This window comes from Macrobrachium rosenbergii, chromosome 49 (genome assembly GCF_040412425.1).
Source record: "Macrobrachium rosenbergii isolate ZJJX-2024 chromosome 49, ASM4041242v1, whole genome shotgun sequence".
In the NCBI taxonomy this organism is placed as follows: domain Eukaryota; kingdom Metazoa; phylum Arthropoda; class Malacostraca; order Decapoda; family Palaemonidae; genus Macrobrachium; species Macrobrachium rosenbergii.
The window spans coordinates 870,048-895,996 of record NC_089789.1 but is presented as its reverse complement, the minus strand read 5'-3'; the positions used below and the strand labels follow the sequence as shown (position 1 = coordinate 895,996).

Sequence of the window (25,949 nt, the reverse complement as noted above, 5' to 3'; positions counted from 1 at the left end):
TCCAGGAAGAGCTCTTGAAAAAGACGATTATTTCTCAGGTTATGGGAAAATCTGTTTGTTTTCATTCAGTACAAGGTCACTTTAATGGTAGTAACTGGATAAACACCTAGTCTAACTGATATAAGACAACGACTTAAATTTACTTACCTGTTCTTGTGGTACTGTCCTCCTAAGTCAGTTCATGACCTTACAAACCAAAGAAAGACTTACAAGACCAACTGACAAACCGTAATTGAGAGCGCTTGCAACCTTCCGTCACCAACACAAACTCCTGACTCCCTCACTCACTGTTTGTTTTGTTTTCCTAACTCGCATCTTCTGTATATACGTCTTATAACATCACAACAACAACCATTGTGCTGCCATTCCAAACAGAATGAGAGGACTGGCTTTACATACACCCAATACAATGAACAGCAGACTTTGTCTCTATTTCTTAAACATATAACACCTCCACCTACTTCAGTAACCCACTTAATGAAAGTAACAAAATACAGTAATAATGATTAAATGGATAAAACTACTCTACATAATATTAGAACTGAATTACCTGCCCCCTATTCACCTGAATAATGAGATTTCAGAACCAACAGATAATCAGTTACAAGTAAATAGTAGTACACCATATACTGATACTGCTACTTCAATATTTACTTGAAATGGTAAAAAAAATTACTTCAAAATATGTAGGGTTTATTGATAGACCAACAATGTGGCGGGAGTGTACAAAAATACAATTGGTTTGATACAAAACATAGGAGAATGTTAGCTTATCAAATGCCCTCAGGTAATTCAAATAGTATCCGATACATATGTGAGAAACATAAGCAATAGAGGCAGCCCCAAGTTACGATGGAGATCTGTTCCTGAGGCAGCGACTTAAGTCAGACCTTAATAATAATTCATTTCAACTCACACAATCTAGATACAGAAGATAAAGTGATAAAAATGATAATTGGCAATAAATACAGTACTTAATATGAATAAATACAGTACTTAATATGAAAAAATTCTAAAAATGAAAAAAGTGAAGAATTCTTAGCGTTGTAAGATCAGATCGACGAATGTCGAGACTGTCATAACCCAGGGACTCCCTGTACTGTAGATGGTAACACTGAAAACTGATCAAGTTGACAATACAAGACTTCCCATGCCGAGGAGTTACATAAGTTCTCTAGTGCTTACATACCAGACACACACGCTTACTTTCTGCACTGATCAGCTACATAAGATACATACCATCACTAGGGCTTACATACAAGACATGCACAACAGTCACTGGTTTCTTTAGTTAATGGACTAAGTGAGGACTTATGAAACAAATGTCCAAGAAATGACCTTGTGTTGTAATGATGTATGATACATAACGCTGTTCTGTAATGACAATGTGTTCAACTGGCGACTCTTAACACAAACCTATTTACATATGATTATTCAATAAATCTGTTATAAATTAAGTACTACAATATCTTGAAGCACTACAACCAGATTTTATTGCTGATGTACGAATCTAATATTCAGAACAGATTTTACTTGTTGCTGTAATTTGTAAAGTAGGAGTACAATAATTCACTGTTGTCTCTGCGTTTATTAGGCTACTCAGAAAAGGAAAGTTAAAGTGCACAGCATACCATTATACATACATATCTCAATACTTCTCTCCAGTATGTACTGTCATATGATTTGTAAGACCTCGTTTCCTGGAAAATGCTTTCCCACATTCCTTGCACATGAATGGCTTCTCTCCAGTATGTACTGTCATATGATTTGTAAGATCTGCTTTCCTGGAAAATGCTTTTCCACATTCCTTGCACATGAATGGCTTCTCTCCAGTGTGAATTCTCATATGACGTGTAAGAGGTTGTTTCTGGGAAAATGCTTTCCCGCATTCCTTGCACACGAATGGCTTCTCTCCAGTATGACTTCTCATATGAACTGTAAGATCTCGTTTCCTGGTAAATGCTTTCCCACATTCATTGCACATGAATGGCTTCTCTCCAGTATGTACTGTCATATGATTTGTAAAATCTGGTTTCCTGGAAAATGCTTTTCCACATTCCTTGCACACGAATGGCTTCTCTCCAGTATGAATTCTCATATGAACTTTAAGATCTGATTCCTGGACAAATGCTGTCCCACATTCCTTGCACATGAATGGCTTCTCTCCAGTATGAATTCTCATATGAACTCTAAGATGTTGTTTCCTGGTAAATGCTTTCCCACATTCCTTGCATATGAATGGCTTCTCTCCAGTATGAATTCTCATATGATCTGTAAGATAATATTTTCTAGAAAATGCTTTCCCACATTCATTACATATGAATGTTCTCTCTCTGGTAGGATTAATTTTCTTGTAAAATGCTTTCTCACAGTCAGTGGATCTGAAAGGCTTCTCTCCATTCTGACTATTCCTTGTTTCTTGTTTTACTTCCTTTTTGCAAGTTAGTGGATCTTTTTCATTTACTACTGAATTCATTTCATAAGAATATTCATCTTCATTAGACTCACAGAATACCTCTGGCTCTATTTTGATGTCCATCAATGGATCCAGAGACAAAGAGTCATCATTACTGGTTTCACTAAAGGCAGCCATGTTGCTGTTTTCTTGCTTTATGGAAGGTAGTGGTAATGCACCTTCAGTTTCACTTTTCAAAGGAAATTCTAAAGAATGTTCTGTATTCATTCTTGGCATGTGTCCTTCAACATTCAAAGCATTTTTTTCCCGATACGCTACAGTTGGTGAATCTTTTTCAATCTCTGCCGAATTCCTTTTACATGAATATTCATCATCTTCATTAGACTCACAGAATACCTCTGGCTCTATTTTGATGTCCATCAATGGATCCAGAGACAAAGAGTTACCATCACTGGTTTCACTAAAGGCAGCCATGTTGCTATTTTCTTGACTTATGGAAGGTAGTGATAATGCAACTTCACTTTCACTTTTCAAAGGTAATTCTAGAGAATGTTCTGGGTTCATTTTAGCCTTTTGTCCATCAATGTTCACAATATCTTTCCCCCCAGTAAGCTACAGGTTGATATTACTGTACTACTGCTTTAAACACTTCTTCAAACAAACTGAATCACATTAAAATACATCGACCTCTTTATATTTTCAGTGAATACATAATGCTATGCAAGAATGATACATAACCCTGTTCTGTAATGACAATGTGTTCGATTGACAATTCTAACACAAAACTGCTTACAAATGGTTATCCAATATATCTGTTATAAATTAAATACTTGAAGGACTACAACCAGGTTTCATTGCTGATGTATGAATCTAATATTCAGAACAGATTTTATTTGTTGCTGTAATTTGTAAAGTAGGTGTACAATAGGTCACTGTTGTCTCTTACACTTTACGAGCTGCTATTGGTAATGTTACATGTAGTACCATCAAACACACAAGCATTCCCAAAATCTTGATGCTGCTCAAAACTGACAAAGGAAGGAAGGCTCTTCTGAGGGAGAATCTGAAATCAAAGAATGCAACAGAGTTAGGAAACATAATACCACAACTGAAGCAAAATCACAATTTTTAAAGTAAATTGTATTTTTCCTAACTATACAAACCCGAGGTCCTTTACATTAGGATTACTTTCAGGCGTATGCTGGAAACGGCCGCTGAAACTTCAAACAAGGTGGTTAGGCAGTTAACTACTGTCCGGGAGGCGGGAGTACCGCCTGCCCAGATGTAAACATTCCAATTTGCCTTTTGGCCCAGCTATCAGATTGAGGGGTGGCATGAGGTGGGCATAAAGTGTAAAGGACCTCAGGTTTGTATAGTTAGGAAAAATACAATTTACTTTAAAAATTGTGATTTGTTCCAACACAATATACAAACCCTCGGTCCTTTACATTAGGAGACTTACTGGTTGGAGGGAGGAATCTGAGTGAGTCTCTATGAACTGACTGGAGTTAACCACCTTGTCTTCCCTTCCTGGTCGTGAGAGCGAGGAAGGGAGAACTGCCTCTGACAAAATGATCGGGTTGTAAGAAATGCGGGATCAGTTGTCAGACTTCTGGGTCCCTTTGCATGAAAGAGGAAATGTCAGTTCATGCAAAGTAGGCTAGGAAGAACTTGGTGTCAGATGACATAAAGGCAAATACAAGCATTGGGTTTGTCTTATAGTCATTATTACGATCTCGCCTCTCGAGATCGACAGGTTCTAAACGAAACAAGCAATTGGGCTGTAATGATTGACGAGAGGTGACAAACAAAGGAGGGAGGAGCAGAACAAATACAAAAAAGGTTACCTTAATATTAGTTTATTACAAGTTAGTTATATACATATTTACAGTAGAGTCAGGTTCAATTTAAAATTACCATTACTAACAAAATTAATTACTTAACAGCAGTAAAATAAAATACAAGTAATTTAAATTTCAAATTAATAAACACTTGAGCAGCAAAATTAATTAATACATAGGCAGCATAACAATTAAACCTCAAATAGATCAAAAAAACACTTAAACAGCAAAATAAAATAATACAAGTAGCATAATATGAAATACAAAAGCAATATAATAAATAATACTTAAACAGCATGCTACTAGTTACATTACAGCCAGAGTTACATAAACAACCTCAGACGAACTCAATAGAGCCGTCGAAACAGCCCCAAGCTGCTTGACAGGAACACTGCAGGACAACAAAGACAGAGCCGACACGACAACCATCTCATCCTCAAGCACAGTGCTGACGTCCTCCTCCAGTACCGACGACCATGACAGAGCCGACACGGCAACCATCTCGTCCTCCAAGAAACGTACTGACGTCCTCCTCCAATTACGACAACCATGACAGAGCCGACACAGCAACCATCTCGTCCTCAAGAAACTCTCCGCTGCTCTGCTGTCAGGACCTGACTCTCAGGTACGGATACCTGCTGCTGCTACCCCAACTGGCTTGCTGCTACCTTCAACCTGAGTCGTTGCTGCTACGAACCTGACTTGATGCCGTTACGAACCTGACTGGCGAAGTCTGACGCCATTCAACAGACGTCAGCTCGCCAGTAAGAAAAACAAACAAAAACAAAGGAGGCAACAACCCACTAAGGGAACAACCGGCAATCGATTGTTCCTAACAGTCATGGTCTCCTTCCCTCCCTTGCAAGAGGAAGGAGTGGGGTTGCTTCTATTCAACCTGAACGCAAATTAGAACGGGAGCTCCCATTGGGTGCTTACCTACATCGACCGCCAGATCCAGCATGTAACGGCACGTCTGCTCCCTGCCCATAAGAAGAGAGCCAGGATGGGGAGAAAGAAGAGAGGCTAGTCACTCCACATTCATTCTTCCAATCACAACCGTACATCTTAGGCGAGATGCAACCTGTCCTGTTAGAGGAGCCAGGTAAGCTACACAACTTGTTGAGCAGCCACCACAGGACCCAAGGAAAAAGTGTCCAAGGACTTGTGAGCAACATCCCGGAGGTAGAAGGAGGTGAAAGTAGTCTGTTGGGACCACACACCCACCTTCAGCACCTGCGACACCGACATGTTCTTCTGGAAGGCGAGGAATGGACCAATGCTGTGGACCTCGTGAGCTCTCGGATGAAGTGTACTGATGTCGTCTTCTCCTGCAGCAGAGTACGCTCTAATTATCATCTCACGAAGCCAGAAAGAGATGGTGTTCTTGGACACTTCTTTCTTGGCCGAGCCAGTACTAACAAAGAGTCGTCGACACTCAGGCCGGAAACATCGAGTCCTCTTCAGATAGCACCGCAGCACTCTAACAGGACACAGTAGCATCTCGTCTGGTTCATTACCTACAAAGTCCTCTAGGGAGGGGATCGTGAAGGACTCGAACCGTGTGTCAGGGACCGAAGGATTCTGAGTCTTCACTACGAAATCCGGGACGAAATCAAGCGTAACTGATCCCCATCCCCTCGAGTGTTTCACATCGAAGGAAGGTCCATGAAGTTCGCCAACTCTCTTCGCCAATGCCAGGGCTAGCAGGAAGACGGTCTTGAGGGTCAGATCCCTGTCTGACAACTCTCGTAAAGTCTCATACGGTGCATGAGTCAGGCTCCTTAGGATAAGAGTCACATCCCACGCAGGGGGCCTGAGATCCCTGGGTGGGCAAGACCTTTCCAAGCTTCTCATTACTAGAGACATCTCGAAAGAGGAGATGTCTACTCCTTTCAGCCGTAAGACTAGGCCGAGTGCGGTGTGGTATCCTTTCACAGCTGAAACGGAGAGAAGCTTCTCTCGGCGAAGGAAGACGAGGAAGTCCACAACCTGCTGAATAGTAGCTCCAACCGGAGAGATACCCCTTCGACGACACCAATCACAGAAGACGGACCACTTTCCCTGGTATACCACTGCGGAGGATAGTCTGAGGTATCCTGCCATCTCTGTTGCTGCGTGACGCAAAAAGCCTCTCGCTCGCAAGAGATGGCAGATAATCTCCAGCCGTGACGACACAGGAAATGCACTGCCTGGTGGTACCACTCTATGTGGGGTTGACACAACAGGTTGGGCCAGGGAGGGATCTCTCTTGGGGCCTTGGAGAGGAGAGCTAGCAGGTCCGGATACCAAACGGCCTGGGGCCATTTAGGTGCCACCAAAATCATCCTGAGACTCGGAGTGATCATCAATCGGCTGATCACTCGGAGAATCAGACAGAATGGAGGAAAGGCGTATACGTCGAGGTTGTCCCACGGGTGCTGGAACACGTCCTCCGCAGCGGCCCATGGGTCCGGCACGACAGAACAGAACACCTGGAGTTTTCTGTTGTGCTGGATAGCGAACAGATCAATGGCTGGATGCCACCACAGGTCGGACAGCCTTTCGCTACCTCCTGGTGGAGGAACCATTCGGTCCCTATCACTTGATTCTGGTGGTTGAGCTTGTCTGCCACGACATTCCTCTTGCCTGGAATGTACCTGGCTGACAGCTCCACCGAGTGAGCAACGGCTCACTCGTGCACCTGCATTGTCAAGTGGCGAAACGGGAGGGACACTAGGCCCCCCTGCTTGTTGACGTATGCCACTACCGTGGTATTGTCGCTCATCAGTACCACGGAGTGTCCCATCACTCGATCCCGGAACTCTTGGAGGGCCAAGAAGGCTGCCTTGAGTTCCAGGATGTTGATGTGAAGGTGCTGGTCGTCTCGGTGCCACACTCCCAAAGTCAGCAACTCCTCCAGGTGTGCGCCCCATCCCTCGGTCCATGCATCTGAGAACAGTAGCATGTCCGGAGGGGGAGTATGCAGGGATACTCCTATCAAGAGGTTCCTGTCATCCAACCACCAGCGAAGGTCCTCCCTCACCTCCTCGGAAAGAGGGATGAGGAAGGAATGAGGGTCTCGGGACTGGGACCAATACTCCTTTAGTCTCCACTGACGAGACCGCAGGTGAAGACGCCCATGAGGTACTAGCTTCTCCAATGACGACGGGTGACCGACGATGACTTGCCATTGCTGGGCTGGCTGCTCCTGCTGTGACAGGAACAGCTGTGCTGCCTGCCTGAACTTGCTGATATGAGAGTCCGAGGGAAAGACTTTCGCTGCCACCATGTCTATCAGCATGCCCGGGTACTTATCCTCTGCTTGGGGATGAGATCTGACTTCTTGAGATTCACCACGATCCCTAGATCTCGGCAAAACTCGAGGAGTCAATCCCTGTCCCATAGCAACTGCGAGCGTGAGCCCGCCAGGACTAGCCAGTCGTCAAGATACCTCAACAGACGTATCCCGTGCAAGTGGGCCCAAGCTGACACAAGAGAGAAGATCGTGAACACCTGGGGAGCGGTCGAGAGCCCAAAACAAAGTGCCCTGAATTGGAAGACCATCTCCCCGAGGACAAAGCGGAAGTACTTGCGAGAGGACGGCTGAATGGGTATTTGGCAATACGCATCCTTCAAGTTCACTGTAAGCAAGAAGTCGTTCTCCCTGATGGAAGCAAGCACGGATTGCGCTGTTTCCATCGTGAACCGAGTCTGGTGAACGAAATGGTTCAAGGGAGAGAGGTCTATGACCAGTCTCCATCCCCCTGAGGCTTTCTTACGAGAAAGACACGGCTGTAAAAGCCTGGAGACTGGCCCGACACGACTTTTACAGCACCCTTGCTCAGCATGGCTTGCACTTCTTGCTGTAGTGCAGTGTCCTTCGGAGATCCTTGGACATATGTGCGGAGATGGACCGGAGTGTAGGTGAGGGGAGGCCGAGGCTCGAAGGGTAGTAGATATCCTTCCCGAAGGACGTCCACCATCCAGGTCTCGGCTCCATGTCGCTGCCATGTTGCCCAATGGCTCGACAGGCAAACCCCCCATCTTCAGCAGCTGTTGGGGGGGAACGCCGCCCCTAGCGTTTCCCCTTCTTCTTCTTCCCTTTGCCCCCTTTACCGGATTGGAAAGTGGGCTGAAAAGGATGGGAGGAACCTTCCTTTCTCGAGGAAGAAGAAGGCTGGGTGTTTCCCTGGGACCCCTTCGAAGACTGGGACTTCTTAGGGGCCGAGGAAGTGCCAGCCTGGCCAGAGGTCTTGGCCACTGCCTGGTGGACAAGCCAGCCACTGTCATCGGCCTGGCGTTTGTTCATCGCGGCATCCACCAACTCTCTGGGGAAGAGAGAGGCAGAACCCAACAACGGTCCACTCCTAACGGATATTGCCGACTCGGGACCTACAGACCTGGAGAAGCGAGAGAGAACGGCGTCTCTCCGCTTCAGAACCAGGTTTGCCCACAGGTTCGCCGTCTGGTGGGCGAGGTAGGAGACAGCCCTGCCCCAAGACTGGCACAGTCTCCCAAAGGCGGAGTCCTCCCCAGGTACGATGGCGCCCGAGGAAGCAACTACCTTCGATACTGTGAAGAATCACAGATCGAGCCAGGAGACTGCTTGGAAGACCGCCATGGCGGTGGCTTCCAGGGTTGCAGCTTCTTGCTGGGAGAGGGAGATGCTCTCTGCAGTGAGCTGCTGCAACGTCAGACCCGCATCCAGACGAGTCAGGTCCAAATCAACCTGTTTAGTCGGCAATGCCTCTACAGCTTGAGTGTAGAAGTGCTTCTATCGAGGTGGGGGAAGAAGCTTATCCAAGCGGCTCGACCTAAGTGAACTGTTTTGCCCAGACACAAGACTATTCACCTGGTCGAGGACCCCCTCGGCAAGCATGGACCACGGCAGCCCCACCGAAGCCTTGGGTTCCTTCTTGGGTCCCCAAAAGGATTCGAGGCGCAAAGGACGATCCACAGTTGAGGCCGTGGTCCCTTCCCCGAGGTTGTTGTGCTGACAAATCAGCACAATAACCTCTGCAAAAGTCCTCTGTATCTCAGGGGTGTCCGCATCCTGGGGCAGAGGACCCTCAAGTCCCTCAAGAGTGCGGCCCTCCTGATCTACTCTCCCTGCAGGAGGGAGAACCTCGGCAGACCCCCGTGATCCTTCCTGCACCACGCAGGCGTAAGACCTGGTCAAGCCAAGGACCGAGCCAGGTTCATACACCCACGAGGTAGAACTCTGAGGAGAAATCTCGCCAGAATTCTTCCTGTCCGACTCGTGCCCCTTAGAAGGAACCGAAGAGGCGGAAGGGACAGGCGAAGAGGATTGGGTGCTCCCATTAGCCTTGCTGGCAGAACCAGCAGGGGCAGCGGGCTGGGAGCGGTCACCAACCCACAGTGGTGACTGCAGCCCGGGTCGAGGAGAGTGCTTTCACCTAAGCGAAGCAGTCTCCCGAGGAGAGCAGAGAGGCTCATGTGAGCCGAGCCAAGCGCTTGCTTCCCCTGATCCAGGCTGGCTGCGAGTACGTGGCCGGGGACTGGGAGGAGTCGAGCATGCGTCTGGCTGGCACGAGATTGCGCTGTCCTCTAGACGCACTCCAGTCTTCTTCGAGACCATAGCCTCTCGGGAAGACTGAGCAGGGGACCTCTTCTTTGCCTCTCCTGGCGTTCGGCCCTGAGGGGCCGAAGCACTATCTCGGGAACCTGACTTGGCACTCACAGAAGTGCCAGCAGGAAGAGACGGGGCACCTGCATGCCTGGACTCTTTCTCTCGCCCCACGCCCTGGTCTGTACGGCGAGAAGTTTTCTCCCGTATCAGCCTGGGGTGCCCGGGTCTCCTTGGAGACCCGGGTACTTGGAGCAACTCACGTACGAGTGTCCAACGTGGACTTGCTGGCCTTAGATGACAGCAGCGGGGGATTGCAGACCTTGGCCTGCACGTCCTTGGCTCCCGATGCGACTGACCCAGAGGCCAGGCCAGTGGTTCCCTGATCCGTGGATCGGGAAGAGCCGACGAGAGATTCCACTGCCTTCCCTGTGGAAGGAGGCAGTCCCTTGGAAGTCTCGGTGTGAGACTTCTTGGGGGTGGGGGGAGAGGCAGACTTCTTCTTCTTTGGCCGCGAAGCCTCGGAAGGAGAAGAAGAAGAGGCAGCAGACGAAGATGATGCCGATGATGAAGACGAAGACGAAGATGACAACGCCTTCCTAGACCTCTTCTTCATCATCTTCTTCACCATCTTCTTCAGGATCGCCGTCAAGTCCTCAAACCAAGCAGGTGCAGCCGATGAATCAGGAGCAGGAGGAGGGGCTGCAGCAGAAGGCGCATCCCGGGCAGAGAACACGGTGCTCGGGCCAGCACTTACCTGGGCGGAAGCAACTGTGTGGCAGCCAGGAACGTAAGGATGCGGGGCCGGGAATGCAGGCACAGGTGGTGCGCAGGCAGCCAGGCCGGGCCGCGCCAGGGTTGAAGGTATGGGGAGAGAAACAAACGAAGTGCCGGGCTGGACAGAGAAGCGAGGAGCCGGAACCATTGTGATCAGGCCAGGGTCAGCAACGGAGGCAGGGACAGTCATGTAAGGCAGAGTAGAAGTCACCATGAAGGAGGGGCCCCGGTCGTGAGAAAAGAAGCCAGGAACCTATGAGGCAGCGGTACTGTGTGGTGTACGGCAGGGGCAGCCAAGAACTGGGTATCCAGGTGTGAAGCCACCGAAAAGGGGAGCTTGGCAAAACCTGACATGGTGACCGGGGTGGTGGTGAGAGTCACTGGAGCGCTGGACAGATGTGGCACCAGACCCTCCAGTGATGGAATGCCAGGTAGGCCCAGGTGTAGCCACATTGATGATAAGTCTGACCCAAAACCTGAAGCAAAAGTCGGGTTGGGCTGGGAAGCCTCCACTCACTCTGGAGGAAAAAATTCCCCTCCAGAACGAGAAGATCCCCAAGAGGATGTCCCGGTCCACCTCTCCCCCACGCCCTTCCACACACGATGAAATGAATGAGGAAGGGGAGGGGGAGTCCTCACCTGAGGGAGAGGGAGCAAGTAGGGGAAGCTCGCCAGGAGGGAGAAACGAACCCGACACATTAGCCACCACCGGAGTCATCAGGGGTGTATTACCTTCAGACGATTCCTTGGCAAGCTTACGACAGTAGCCTCTCCTCCCCTCGAACTTCCTCCATTGCTCGGGGGACCAAGAGCAACACTCATTATAAGGAGCGTCACGTGAACACACATGCCCCCTGCAAGATGAGTAGAGAGCCTGTGGGTCCGCGTCGACGCTAGATCTAAATGAGTTACATTTCTTGCCTCCTACCCTGGGACATGCACACTGGGGATAGGAAGGCTTACAAGGCTTGTCCACATTCATAATTATAGAAAAAACAAAGATTTCCCACCAAAAAAGGAGAAAAGAGGGCAGTCAGGCAGAGAGCGAAGAAACAACATCCGCAGTCTACAAAGGCCGAAAGTAAATTGGAATGTTCACATCCGGGCAGGCGGTACTCCCGCCTCCCGGACAGTAGTTAACTGCCTAACCACCTTGTTTGAAGTTTCAACGGCCATTTCCAACCTACGCCTGAAAGTAATCCTAATGTAAAGGACCTCGGGTTTGTAGATTGTGTCGGACCAAATGATATTTCTATAATAAAATCAAGTTTTATATATACTTACCAAGTAATTACTTAGCTAGCGATTATGCTCGCACGGCATCCTAAATTCAATTATTATCATTATTATTATTAAAGTAGTTTAACCAGACCACTGAGCTGAATTTCAGCTCCCATAGGGCTGGCCTGAAGGATTAGAGTAAAATACTAGGGCCAGGCCTGAGGCCAAGCACTAGGACCCAATAGATCATTCGGCACAATGATGAATGACTGAAACACATACATACAATAAATACATTTACTCAGACTTCCTTACATACATACTAAGAAGGTATATTAAAATTCAGAATATAAATTAAGCAACATTTTAAAATTTTGCCCTTTTTCTTAAATTCAACAAATGTTGAAAGGGTTTTGGTGTTTTTATTTACTTATTTTTATATTTTATTAATTAAATTACAGCTCTTCAAGAACATCAAAACTGGAACAACTGAAAATGTAAAAGATTCTGACAAAATTTCTTTCATTGATCTATTTCCAAAAGTTGACAATCATTGTTGGTCATACTTTGGACACTCGCATAACACGTCTGACTGTTATTATTACCCTGCACTCTGAGCACTCGGGAGCCGGGCCATGTGGGCTGCTCGTTAAGTGCCCATGTGTCAGACAAGTATGGCCTATTCTGAGACGTGTTAAAATTACTTGGGCGTGTCTCTCTCTCTCTCTGATATGATGAACTCCATTTATCAGGTTCTTCACCCCATATATATATATTGCCATTTATTTATGATACCCATTTTTATGTGAGTTACATAATCAGTAACAGGGATATTCACATTTGATCTTGTCATGTGGGTTGCTTCTTTGGCTGCTTTGTCTGCATCTTCACTTCCTTAGATCCCTACATGGGCAGGGATCCAACATTTCTACATTTTTCCATTCTTATGATAAGTTATGGAGATATAATTTAATTTGTTGTACTATATTATTTTTTGATTTGTAACTTTGAATAGCCTCTATAGCACTTCTCGAGTCACTAAAAATCACAAATTTATTGCATGATGATTCTTCAATCATTTTTATAACTGATGCAATTCCATACAATTCTGCTGTAAATACGGAAGCATTATTAGGAAGAGAGAACTGATAAGTTTTGTCTCAGGACACTGCAGCATATCCCACTCCGTGTTCTGATTTAGATCCATCTGAATATATTGTGTAATATATTCAGATGGAATCTGTGGTCTAGCCCTTAAGAATAGTTCCGCCCTTGAGCTACCAATCTGATAACTCTCAGGTCTGAACATTCTCGGGCAGTTGATGGTTCTACCACAGTTCTCACTATTTAGCTTCAGATATAAACCAATTCCCAGCTATGATATCTTTTCGATGAAGTACTGGCAGGAGGTGAAGAAGCTTCGACACCTTCTCTCGTCCTGTGCCCTAACCAGACCAGGGAACAGATTCTCCAGTGCTGGTTTGGGGTACTCGAGGTTTCGGTGAACCCTGAGTACTTGGAGTGATTCGATCCTGTTGAGCACCCGTATCTCATCCCACCCGAGTGACTGAAGAAACTTGGGAGGAGGCAGGCACGGCACCAGTCTTGGAAGTGGACTTCCCAGAACCGAGTGCGGGCCTTAGAGACTTGCACACTGAGGCTCCCGTCTTGCAAGACCTTGGCAAGGTACGTGAAACAGCCCCCAAGTCTGAAGACTGTTATTATTATTAAAACAGTTTAACCAGACCACTGAGCTGACTATCAGCTCTCATAGGGCTGGCCCAAAGGATTTGCAAGAAATACCAAGTCTAGGCTAGGTCATTCAGTATGGTGATGAATGAATGAAAATTAAATTTAAAACTGCACAAAGGAACATGCTCTCATACTGGAACATACACACAAAATAAATACATTTACTTATGTTTCAATATATACACACTAAAAAGGTACAGTCATACTCCGAACTTACGTGAGGTTAGGTTCCAGAACCCCTCGTGCAGGGTGAATTTCCTGTAAGTTTGGCATGGTCTCTCAAAATGCTAATAAATGTTTATTTCTAAAGTTTATACACTAAATATGACCCTAATCATGCTCCTAAATTATTAAGTTAACTTTCAAATGAAATTAAAGTTACTGTAATTTCATTTAAAAGTTAGCTTAATACATTGCCCTTAAAAAAGAGAAATAAATGGTTTACATAAAAATTGAGATTTGTAAGAGAATTTCTCTCTCTCTCTCTCTGTCCTTCCAACCCATCTATTTTTAGAATTGTCTCAACCTCTTTTTAACAACTTCTTTATTCTGCATCTCTTTCTCTTTGTTCTGAAATGCTTTTTCATGAATAAACAGTGTTTTATATTTTGACTAATACAACTCTGAGTTATTATGTCTCTATGTTTTGGAACATATTTGCAACACTAGTGCATTTACACTTCGTAGACGATACAATTCAAATTAGATCAATTTAAACTATCTACTGTACAGGTAAAGACGTACAGAGAATTAATAAGTTGTAAAAATGTGTGAGCGCTAACTATGAGAGAGAGAGAGAGAGAGAGAGAGAGAGAGGACACCAACACGAACGGTAAGGAATCGCCTGGTTCAAGGGTTGTCCTTACTTAAGAGAGTGAAATTATTTATCAATTATCGTGGAGACTGAGAGAATAACACACGAGAGAGAGAGAGAGAGAGAGAGAGAGAGAGAGAGAGAGAGAGAGAGAGAGAGAGATTGTCCTTACTTGAAATGTCAAGTTATATTATTTATGAATTATTACGGAGAGAGAGAGAGAGAGAGAGAGAGAGAGAGAGAGAGAGAGAGAGAGAGAGAGAGTTAGCTTAATACATTACCCTTAAAAAAAAAATAAATGGTTGACTTAAGAATATAGTGTGTCACTCTCTTCCCCATTCCACTAATCTATTTTTAGAAGTCTTCTCAACCTCGTTTTTACAAACTTTTTTATTCTGTCACTTTCTCTTTGTTCTGAAATGCTCTATGTCTCTGTTTTAGACCTGTGCATTTACAGTTTGTAAACAGTACAGGTAAAATTAGATCAATTCAAAATTATCTACTGTACAGTTAAAGACATACAGAGAAACAGTACTGTAATACGTAGGTTGGCTAACTTCGAACGAGAGAGAGAGAGAGAGAGAGAGAGAGAGAGAGAGAGAGAGATAACAGTTGTCCTTACTTAAGAGAGTGAAATTTTCTATGAATTATTACGGACACACACACAGAGAGAGAGAGAGAGAGAGAGAGAGAGAGAGAGAGAGAGAGAGAGAGAGAGAGAGAGAGAGAGAGAGAGAGAGAGAGAGAGAAATTTGACCACTGATTAGCAACACTCCCATTCTTGTCATGTTAAATGACATGTCTGACAGCTTCTGCCTTCCACCTTCTTACAAAAGATGAGGGAAGAATTTGTTTGTTCAAGATAATACGAATTTTGTATTACAGTTTTATTATTATTATTATTATTATTATTATTATTATTATTATTATTATTATTATTATTTGAAAATTAGTACTTATTATTACGTAAAAAGTTTATTTATCATACAAATAAACATACCTGTATACATGAACCATAAAAATTCATCTCACTAAAAGAGAGAGAGAGAGAGAGAGAGAGAGAGAGAGAGAGAGAGAGAGAGAGAGAGAGAGAGAGAGAGAGAGAGAAATTATTACTTTTAAAAATATTTAATGTTATTTAAATTACATGTAAAAGCTAAAAAACTTACAAATTACATAAAAAATTAAACAAACACTTTTACAGGGTTTCTCAATGTTTGGAAATGTTCACGTGTCTGTGAAAAACTCGTGTATGACCAGTAGTTAGGTTCCAATGAAAAATTTGTGTGTCTGTGAATTCGTGCAACTTAAATCGGGTAAGTTCGAGGTATTACTGTATATCAAAATTTAAATAAGTAACATTTTAAAAAAAAAAAAAAAAATTCTTTATACAGTGAAGCCCCCGTATTCGCAGGGATGCGTACCACACGCCCCCTCAAATAGCTAAAATTCGCAAATACTTAAAACCCCTCTAAAAACACTTAGAACTGCCCATTTTGATAGTTTAAACACAAGAAAAACCCTGTAAAAATGCTTATATCCGAGTATTTTAATAGTTTTATCACAAAAAGTGCCTTTATTCATGAAAATTATATGAAAATACAGTAATCAGTGAATATTTCTCAGTGAAAAATACTGCGAATGGGCGAATTTTCCGCGAATAATGGCTAGATATGTTCCGCAGAGAAACACGCGAATGCGTGAGTCCGCGAATCATGAGAACGCGAATACGGGGGTTTACTGTATGCCCTACGGGTTTTCGTATTTTTATTATTTACTTATTTTTATATTTTATTAATTAAATCACAGTTACTCATAAGCATGACATTTTTATCATAAAGTTTTATATATACTTAGCAAATAACTACATACCTATTGTTTCTACTTTACGCAGCAGCTCAAAATTCGGGGAAGGATAGGTGCAACACAGGCAGTCCCCAGTTTACGATGGGGGTTCCGTTCTTACACCACTTCGTAAGCCGAAAATCGTCATAAACCGAAAAATCATAGAAAATCGTCAAAAATCGTAAGAAAACCTTACTTTTCATGCTCTGGGTGTATTGAAAACGATGTAAACTGCATTTTTATTGAGTTTTTCAACAAAAAAACCTGAAAATTTTTATTACTGTCGTTTTGGAGTCATATTTCTTCCATCGGATCGGCGTATGCCCGTCATAACCCTGGAACATGAGTCATAACCTGGGAAATCATTTCTGATGAATATATCTGAAAAGTGTCGCAACCTCGGAACGTCGTAAGCTGGACCCGTCATAAACCGGGGACTGCCTGTACTTAGCTCAATCTGTGCAGGCCAGAGCTTCCAACCATTCCGAGGCAAAACTCTCTTGAAGTGATGAGCAGTCCTCGATCTTCTTTGCTAATGCACCCATGGTCCAATCAAGGAAACTCAGAACCTCGAAAATCTTAAAAATATCTTTCAGCAAATGGTCCAACTCCGAGGAGGTAAACAAAATCCTGGCGGACGAAAAGGCTGACCGACAAGTATCATCAATGAGACAGGAGAAGTCCCCTTGACAGGAGGCAGAAACTCCCAAGGATGGAGCTTCCCCAGCAGAATCGGACAGATACTTCTACCGTATCAGACGAGAAGGAGGCGAACAGAACACCGCTTTACCCATGTCCCTCTTCTCTGACAACCATACGTCGATGCATGCAAATGCTTTCCTGGAGGAGGAGGACATAACCATACACGGCAACCTAGCTGCTCCTATTGGCTGTCGCATCATAAACGCCGAACCTGGAGAAGAAGGGGTGGCTGGAGAAAAGAAGTCCAGTTAGCACACCAGGAAGAACCACAACAAAGTTGCATAGTTCGACGTGGGAATGTCATCTTCCACAGGCTCCTCCTCAGAGGAAATTGGGGACATCAGAGGATCCGAGGGAGCCTGAGTTGCTGCAGATGGCTTCTGCAACAGGTTCAAGATGCTATCTAAGTGTCCCTGAACAGGGACTAAGGAAGGATCCTGAACTGCAAGAGGAGAGGCACAAGACACACCACAAACAGCAAGTCCCACCAGTGGCACCGGACGAACGCTAGAAGGCAGACAAACATCAACATTGATGCCCACTAACACTGGACACTCGGCCCTTGTACGTCTGCTCACTGATCTAGTGGACAGATCTGATGTCTGCAACTCGGACACTATGTGCCCAAAGGGAGGATGCTCGGGAGTTGGGCGTCCATAAGACGGACACTTGGACACTTGATGTCCAAGAATAGAACATTCCAATAATACACGATCACGGTTCTAGGTAATTTGACTCCCGGTAATTTGACTCCGGTATTTTGACTCCCGGTATTTTGACTCCCAGTAATTTGACTCCCGGTCATTTTCATTCCCGGTAATTTCACTCCCACTTTTTCCTTTCTTTTTCCGTTGAATATACTTTTAATCTTTCTTGTTTAGTTAAAAAAATAGTTTTTTTTTAAGAAAAACAAGTAGATACATATTAACTAAAAATGAAAGAAAAACGAATAATACTAAAAGCCATGTTAACATCTTTTATTAATACAAAGCATGTAGGTAATATCTAAAATGGATAAAATGTAATCATACCAAAGTATAAGATAAGACTATATACAAAATTGAAACCATAAAAAATTAAAAAATTCAATAATGATGCAGGTTATGAGCTATTGCTCTCAAGAATTCCAGTTTATTTTGGTCGCTGTATTGCTCAATGATTATCTGCAGTCGCTTGTTTATATCTTTATACTTCTTTTTTTCTCACAAATCTCGCCACCATCAAATTGAATCTTTTCAATTGCGCCAAGTGCTCTTCCTTTTTAATGCAGTAATCAACTTCCATATATTTGGATGGGTACAACTTAAAGAGCTTTGCAAGGCATTGTGATAGCCCTCTAAATGGTTATTTGTGCGAGGCATCTCGAATCCGTTCTTAAGTGAACATTCCAAATATCTATAGGAAACAAAGGAGGTGTTCTGCGTTGTCTAACTCCTCTACCTCGCAAACATCCTATGTACGATATTTCAAAATAAGACACTAGTTCTTGAGGAAGATCGTCATCGTCAACAAGCTCTTCGAATCCATCAAGCACATCACTTGGGGGAAGAAAGGCTAACGCATAAAAACATCTTATCTTAATGCTGAACTCATTGTCATGATGGTACCTATCTTTGAAGCCAATTTCACATACTTTTCTGTACACACTTTGAGATAAATGAAAAGACAACATGAAACGGAAGCACTTGGAAACACAGATTTGAAACTATTAATGTGTGCTTTTTCAAAATCCATCATGATGCTTACAGGGTTCAGTCCTGGCCATAATTCCTTAAGCTGGTTAAAAAGGAGGTTGTAAGATTTTTGCTTCTTGTTTGGCAGCAGTGCAAATAATCGTGGAACACTGAGTGAACCCACTGGAATATGTAGCGTGTACAACTGATAGAATATAGATGGGGAACACTTGAAGGTTCCATCCCCGCCCAGTGTTTTACATTAACTAAGTCATCAAGGCCTTTATTTGTTGCAAACACAAGTAGTCTATCTTTATCAGATTGCCCACTATCAAACTGCAAGAAAAGTTCACTACTATCAAGGAACTTGTATTCATCAGGTATCTCGTAACTATATCGAGTGTGAGGGATTGGAGGAGCGCTTACTTTTGCTTGACGCCAGTTCCTTAAATTACGACTTACACGCACAGTTGAGGGCATAAGAGCCATTTCATTTTCATCAAGCTTTTCACAAAGAGACGAAATTAATGAACGAGAAGATTCCTGGCAGGCAGATGCCTGTGATTTTAGTTCAGCTAAAGTTTTACGCACTTTCGGTTTAGAAGCACACGAACTGTGATGATGTTCACCGACGTTCTTGATTATATCATAATCTTCATCATGCGTCATAGTGTGGACTCGAGCTTTGCAGGACTTGATTTCACATTTCCAGTAAGTCTTGGATCCGTCAGCATTTAGTTTATGTTTCTCATATATATAGTTCATGTTATCCACAAGTTCCTTTCCTCCCCGGGTGCTGTTAAAAACATAAGGCATGGTGACCGTATATTTCCTTTTAAAGTAATAAACAAAGAAGTAAGATGTTGATGTGGACTGGTAAACCCTGAAGAGTCGAAATACAAACTACAAAGTGGTAGAGATAGTTTCAGTTAGTCTCCATAGAGCGATAATTTTAGTCAACTACCTAGCGTGCATGTAAACAAGCAATTCTATTACTAAAATTATGTACTTTTTACTTGTTTCCTGTTTCATAAATTTTTTGTTTTGTTTTTCTTCTTCTTTTATCTATTTAATTTTTTTTTAGACGGTAAATGATGATGATTATGAAACTGAGAATTAACAGAACCTTTTTTCTGAACTAAAAAAGAAAGATTAAAAGTTGTATATTCAACGAAAAAAGAAAGGAAAAAAGTGGGAGTGAAATTACCGGGAATCAAAATGACAGGGAGTCAAATTACCGGGAGTCAAAATACCGGAGTCAAATTACTGGGAGTCAAATTACTGGATGTCCACTTGTTGGAAGCGTGGACAACGGATACTCTAACGACTGTCGCTTGGACACTGATTTCTCAAAATTGGGAACTAAACTCTCGGACTCTAGGCATTCGGACACTTTATGTCCATACGTTGGACTAACTAGCACTTTCTTAAGACACTTTGTGGCACTTGGTGTACAACGAAAGGGAGCGAGAAGCTTTAGGAGACTCCCAAAAACTACAGGAGGGGAGACGGCTACGAGCCCTATCCGATAATGCTCGCTTACGAGACGGGGAAATGTCTTCGTCCACTGGGGTGCCAGACCTTTTCAATGGTCTCCAAACATTGGCAAATCGCCGACTGCACTTATATGCGCCAGAGTCCGAGTCACTGGGAGATAAAGCATGCACATCCAATCGGATGCCTTTCTAACGGCGATCCTCCGAGTCCTGGGATGAGTGGATAACAGGCTCGGATGAGGCGACGACTACTCATGGGCAAACCCCACCGACCTCCCTTGGACTGCCAGTTTGCTTCCTCCCCAATGAGCAAGAGGAGTTTAGCAGGGACCTTAGTCTAGGAGCATCGGTGGGACGAGTAGCTGCCCCCTTCACTGACACTGCACTAACACTGTTGAATCTGTCCATGAGGACACGCACAGAGTTCTCAATCTGGGAAACGGTGTTCACTAATATATCAAATTTCTTATCAACACGAGCTTCTAAGCTGGCAATGGCATTTGGATCAGAGGAATGAGAACCAGGGATCGAAGTTGCAGGGAAAGTCAGAGGACTTAAGATAAAGGGAAAAAGCTGTCCCAGGTGTTGCAGGAACAGGTAAATCAGCCACATCAATCCCCAGAGACAAAACCTGACTAACGGAAGCCTTCCCTTCATCCCTAGCAGTAGCTTTCCTAAGCCTGTCATGCTTTAACTTTTCTAAATATGCATTCAGTCTTCCACTTCCCTTTTCCCAGTCTTTACATTCGTCACAGCAAAGTTCAGGAGAGCAAACTTGCTCCCTTCATGAACTACACACAGCAAAGTTCAGGAGAGCAAACTTGCTCCCTTCATGAACTACAAACAGCGTGATTGTCATATTTGGCTGAAGTCAACCTATTCTTACAGCCTTTACTACAATACCTGACTAGAAAGGCTAGAATCTGACATGATCAAAATCGGCAAAGTTACAAACTGAGAGTTCTGAATTAGTTAAGCTAATTAACAGTAGTGTGCTACCAAAAAGAACAAAGTACTTCACCAAATGAGGAATATCTGCAGCCATCCAGTGACAAACCAAAAAACCAAAGCTGCTCAATATCCAAATGTTTAGTCATTCACCGGCAGAAATAAATTGAGTAGGGCAGTCTACCTACAACCAAAACAAAACAGCCCTACCACGAATTTTGAGCTTTGAGTTGCTGTGTAAAGTAGAAACTACAGTAATAGCTATGTGATTATTTGGGAAGTTACTTATATAAAATGTGCAGTACCGTGATAGCAGCAAAAAGCCATGACATACCAACAAGCGCCAATCCCCAATGGTGACAACAATTCTGACAAGAGCTTAAACATTCGAAACACACCTGGTGGAGAACAGGTTGATTGGTGGGAGCCCCCAAAGATCGAATAGCCTATCACTTGACCCCGCCAACTGACCTTGTCTGCCACTACATTCCTCTTGCCTGGAATGTATCAGCTCTACCAAGTGGGCTACTGCCCACTCATGCACCTGCATTATCAACTGGTGCAGCGAAAGAGACACTAGGCCTCCTTGCTTGTTGACATATGCCACTACTGTGGCATTGTTGCTCAACAGCACCACCGAGTGTCCCATCACTTGATCCTGAAACTCTTGGAGGGCCAGGCAGGCCACCTTAAGCTCCAGGATATTGATGTGAAGGTGCTTGTTGTCTCGGTCCTACACCTGAAATCAGCAACTCTCCCAGGTGTGCGCCCCATCCCTCGGTTGAAGCGTCTGAGAACAGAAACATGTTGGGAGGGGGAGTGTGCAGGGACACTCTATTACGAGGTTCCTGTCATTCAGCCACCAGGCTAATTCCTGTCTCACTCTGCAACAGGGGGATGGGAAAAGATGGAAGATCCCCTGCCGGAGACCAGAACTCCTTCATTCTCCACTGGAGAGAACGAAGGTGAAGCCACCCATAAGGACCAGCTTCTCTAAGGGCGACAGGTGACCGAGAACGGCCTCCCACAGCCGTGTTGGTTGTTCCTGCTGGGACAGGAATGTCTGAGCTGCCTTCCTGAACCTGCTGATACGAGAGTCTGAGGGGTAGACTCTTGCTGCTGCTGCATCTATCAGCATGCCCAGGTACTTTATCCTCTGCTTGGGTATGAGATCATACTTCTTGAGATTTACTGCACGCCCCCACCCTTCCCGTCATGGCATAACTCGAGAAGACGATCCCTGTCTTGGAGCAACTGCAGACGACACTTCACCAAGACTAGCCAGTTGTCAAGATACCCCAACAGACGTATCCCATGTGAATGGGCCCAAGCTGACACAAAGGTGAACACTCATATGAACACCTGGAGAGCGGTCAAGAGCCCGAAACAAAGTACCCTGAAGTGGAATACCATCTCTCCAAGGACAAAGTGACGGTACTTGCAAGAGGACTGATGAATGGGTATTTGAAAATACGCATCCTTCAGGTCCACCATAAGCATGAAATCGTTCTCCCTCATGGAAGTGAGCACCGAACGGGACGTTTCCATCTTGAACCGATCTCGACAGAATATGCTTTACGGGGCAGAGGACCCTCGAGTCTTTCCAATCTGTAGTCCTCCCTCAAAGTCCTCATGGTAGGGCTGTGACCAGATACAGAGTCCCAATCATGGACCCTTCTGTCTGCCTCGAGATTCCCAGTAAACCCCAATGAAGTTGAAGGAACAGAAGAGAGGGAGCGAGTACCTTTACCTGTCCTGTTGGAACTGATGGTCCCAACAGGACAGCCAGGCTGCGAGCGATCACCAACATGCTGTGGTGATGGCTTCATAGGTCTAAAGGAGCCCCTCCTGTCGCCCGAATGCAGGGCTGGGGGGGGGCTGTCCCAAGGAGAGAGCAGAGGCTCATGTGAACACATGTGTAGGCTCTCCGGAGTCGAGCGAACCCATTTGCAAGAATGCGATCAGAAGCCGGCCCTGGGAGAGCAGTTGCACACACTTGGGCGTCAGCTTGCCCCATCCTCATGACATAATCCAATCATCTTTGAGACCAAAGCCTCCTGACAAGAAGACGACTGTAAGGAGGACCTCCTCGAAGTGACTCCCGGTGAGTGGACCCTTGAGTCAGCAACGCCTTCACGGGAGCCTGGCTGCGTACTCGGGCGAGTAGCGGCAGGGGGGAGAGGAAGCACCTGCATGCTTGGACCTCATCCTCTCTCACGTGCCTCAACCAGGACGTGAAGCTGACTCTATGTTACTGGTTGAAGGAACTCGAGGTTTCATGGAAACCTGAGCACCCTCTGGAAGTCCGGTTCCAACTCAGTACATAAGGTTCATGGAAGACCTCTTCTCCTCCAATGTCCAAGGGTCCAGAGTGCAGGCACAAATAAGGACTGTCTTTGGAGTGACCTCCGAGCAGAAGTGTCGAGTGCTTGGATCTCCTCAGAGGTCTGCGCATCCTCAGCTCCCCAGTTGACAGGCCTCAAAGAGACGTGCGATGCAGCCCCTTATCCCAAAGACCGGGGAGAGCCAGCAAGAGATCCCTGTGTCTCTCTCGGGGAGAGAGACACATCTTTGGAAGACCCAGCTCGGGCCTTCTTCCGGGTGGGAGAAGCGACCTCCCTCTTCCTCCACTTGTGGAGTTTGGAAGAGGAAGAGGAAGCGGAGGCGGCGACAACAGATGCAGGAGATGAAACCTTCCTGGACCTCTTCTTGGACTTTGACTTCTTCGCCTTCTTCAGAAGGGCGTGGAGGATCTGCTCCACGAGGTTGGAAGAAGACTGGCACAGACTCCTGGGGAGCAGGGACGGGCACCATAATGGACAAAGCAGGGGTGTGAGACTTGTGTAACACTGTTGGGGTCGTTATAGTTGGGTGCGTAGAAATACCTGGGGGCATCAGATAATTTGTGGTCACAGTGACAGGCGAAGTGGTGACTGTCGTGGCAGAGTGAGTCAGTGGAGGGAGTGCAGGGGCATGAGCAGCTGGCAGGTGACTCAGAATGCCCCTCATTGAGAGAACTCCTTGGAGGCCAAGGGACTGCCAGGTCTCCTGGAGTTCCTCCTCCACATCTGGAAACAAAATTGGGTTGGGGGGTAGTCTCCATTCGCACTGAGGGGGATTCTTCCCTGCCCCCACCACCCCTGCCTGCGCCCCCAGCGAACAGAGGCCACCAAAAGGAGGTTGTCCTTTCTTCCAGTCCCCCAACGACGATCTTCGCCTGACGAAGCGAGCTAAGATGACAAAGAGGAAACTTCTCCCGAAGGAGTAGTAGCAAAGTGGGGAAGTTCTGCTGGTGGGAGGAAAGTATCTGAAGGATTAGCCACCAAGGGAGTCATCTGGGGCGTTACCCTCAGATGATGACTTGGGGAGCTTCTTCTGATACTTCCTCCTCAGCGAATACTTCGACCATTGCTCTGGAGTCCGGCCACGGCACTCCTCACACACAGAATCAGGATTAGAATCATACCCCCTACACAATGTGCAAAGGGTATGAGGGTTAACATCAAGGGCTGAACAGTAATGGCTGCAATCCTTCTCAGTGGTAACAGGGCATTTTCTCATTGGTGCGGTCTTCTGCTCGGACCACTCAGATGATTTATGGGTTTGCTTATCCATAGCAAACACACAAACATATAGACACAAGGAAAAACACAAAATGACACAATCCCCCCTGGAAAGGAAGCGATGTTCACAGTAGTAAACACAGTGAAAACAATGGCAGCAAGGATGAGGGCAGCAGAGCAGCACAAACTCACCACAGCACAGCCGAAGGTAAAGTGATGCTCTACCGATTGGGTGGGTGGGACTCCTACCTGGTCGTTTGGTAGTTAACTGGGTCGTTTGGTAGTTAACTACCAAACCAACTTGTTAAAAGTTTAACAGCTGGTTCCAGCAGTGCTAAAGGTAATTCCTATGTAAAAACAAGGGTCTGTACATTGTGTGGGAACAAATAAGGACTCTCTGGGGGTATAAAATAATGCCTAAGGAAAATGTTTATGCAAGATTTCAAATGAAGAAGACTAGGTTTCAGCAGACCCTGGCCCCACTTCACTCTATCAGTTAGTAAATCTTGGCAGGCCCCATCTACCCAAGAGCTACATCTGTGAAAGGCAATATTATACTTCACACACTGTCTGAGAAATTACTAATCAAAATACAACACTCATTCCAGTGTCATTTTAAATCAGATTACTGTATTTCTACTTTGTGGTATGTTAACATTTAAAACAAAGGGTCAAGTAGCAAGCTGAAATCTGCCAAAAATGTCAGTCAGTGCATCATGAATAACTCACAGACTGGGTTTTGACCAATGCATTTGTCTCATTAAGTGACTGAAGATTCAATATAGCTGATATTAAATACTAGGTACATATAATTTATATATGTACTTCACTTTTATATCACTTACCTAGAGTATATTACTGAGGAAAATCAGCACAACACTGAAGAAAACACGTTCCTTCACAGATTACCAGTGATCATCCGTAACAACAGAGGTTATCTGTGGCAAAGAGATGTGATCTCCATTAGCACATAAACATTTTCTATACACAATACAGTACCAGTGAGATTGTACACTAAGCACTTGCAGATTCAATGCAAATGTGAGACCAATGCAGTGCAAAACGTGTGTGAAAAAATGTCATTTTTCCCAATCCTGTCTTCTGTGTCCCTGTATGAACCTGCAAACACAAGTTCTGTACAGGTTCAATTTTAGTCCTGTTAATGTTCTGGGTACTTCCACATTAATATGAGCTAAAAATAGAGCCTTTAGAAGGCTGTGGCCTATAGCCTAAAATTACCATAAGACTTTAAATCATTTATATAATATCTGCCATTTAGACTGTCTTAGGTTACAGTAGCTGATGCCACAGGCTACAGTCTACAGGATACAGGCA

The 25,949-nt window shown here is 44.9% G+C and overlaps 1 protein-coding gene across 1 annotated transcript in view; it reads right to left on the bottom strand.

Annotated features, from left to right (window-relative positions):
• Positions 1-680: 680 nt before the first annotated feature.
• The window catches only part of LOC136832001 (zinc finger protein 585A-like), a 74,297-nt gene continuing 49,028 nt past the window's right edge, over positions 681-25,949 (bottom strand). The window contains exons 3-7 of the mRNA XM_067092485.1: positions 20,483-20,656; positions 18,869-19,490; positions 18,375-18,618; positions 17,192-17,376; positions 681-3,028 (exon numbers count right to left, since the gene is read on the bottom strand). Coding sequence (XP_066948586.1) covers positions 1,649-3,028; positions 17,192-17,376; positions 18,375-18,618; positions 18,869-19,490; positions 20,483-20,656 — 2,605 coding nt within the window. The 3' untranslated portion in view covers positions 681-1,648. The remainder of the gene's footprint in view (positions 3,029-17,191; positions 17,377-18,374; positions 18,619-18,868; positions 19,491-20,482; positions 20,657-25,949) is intronic.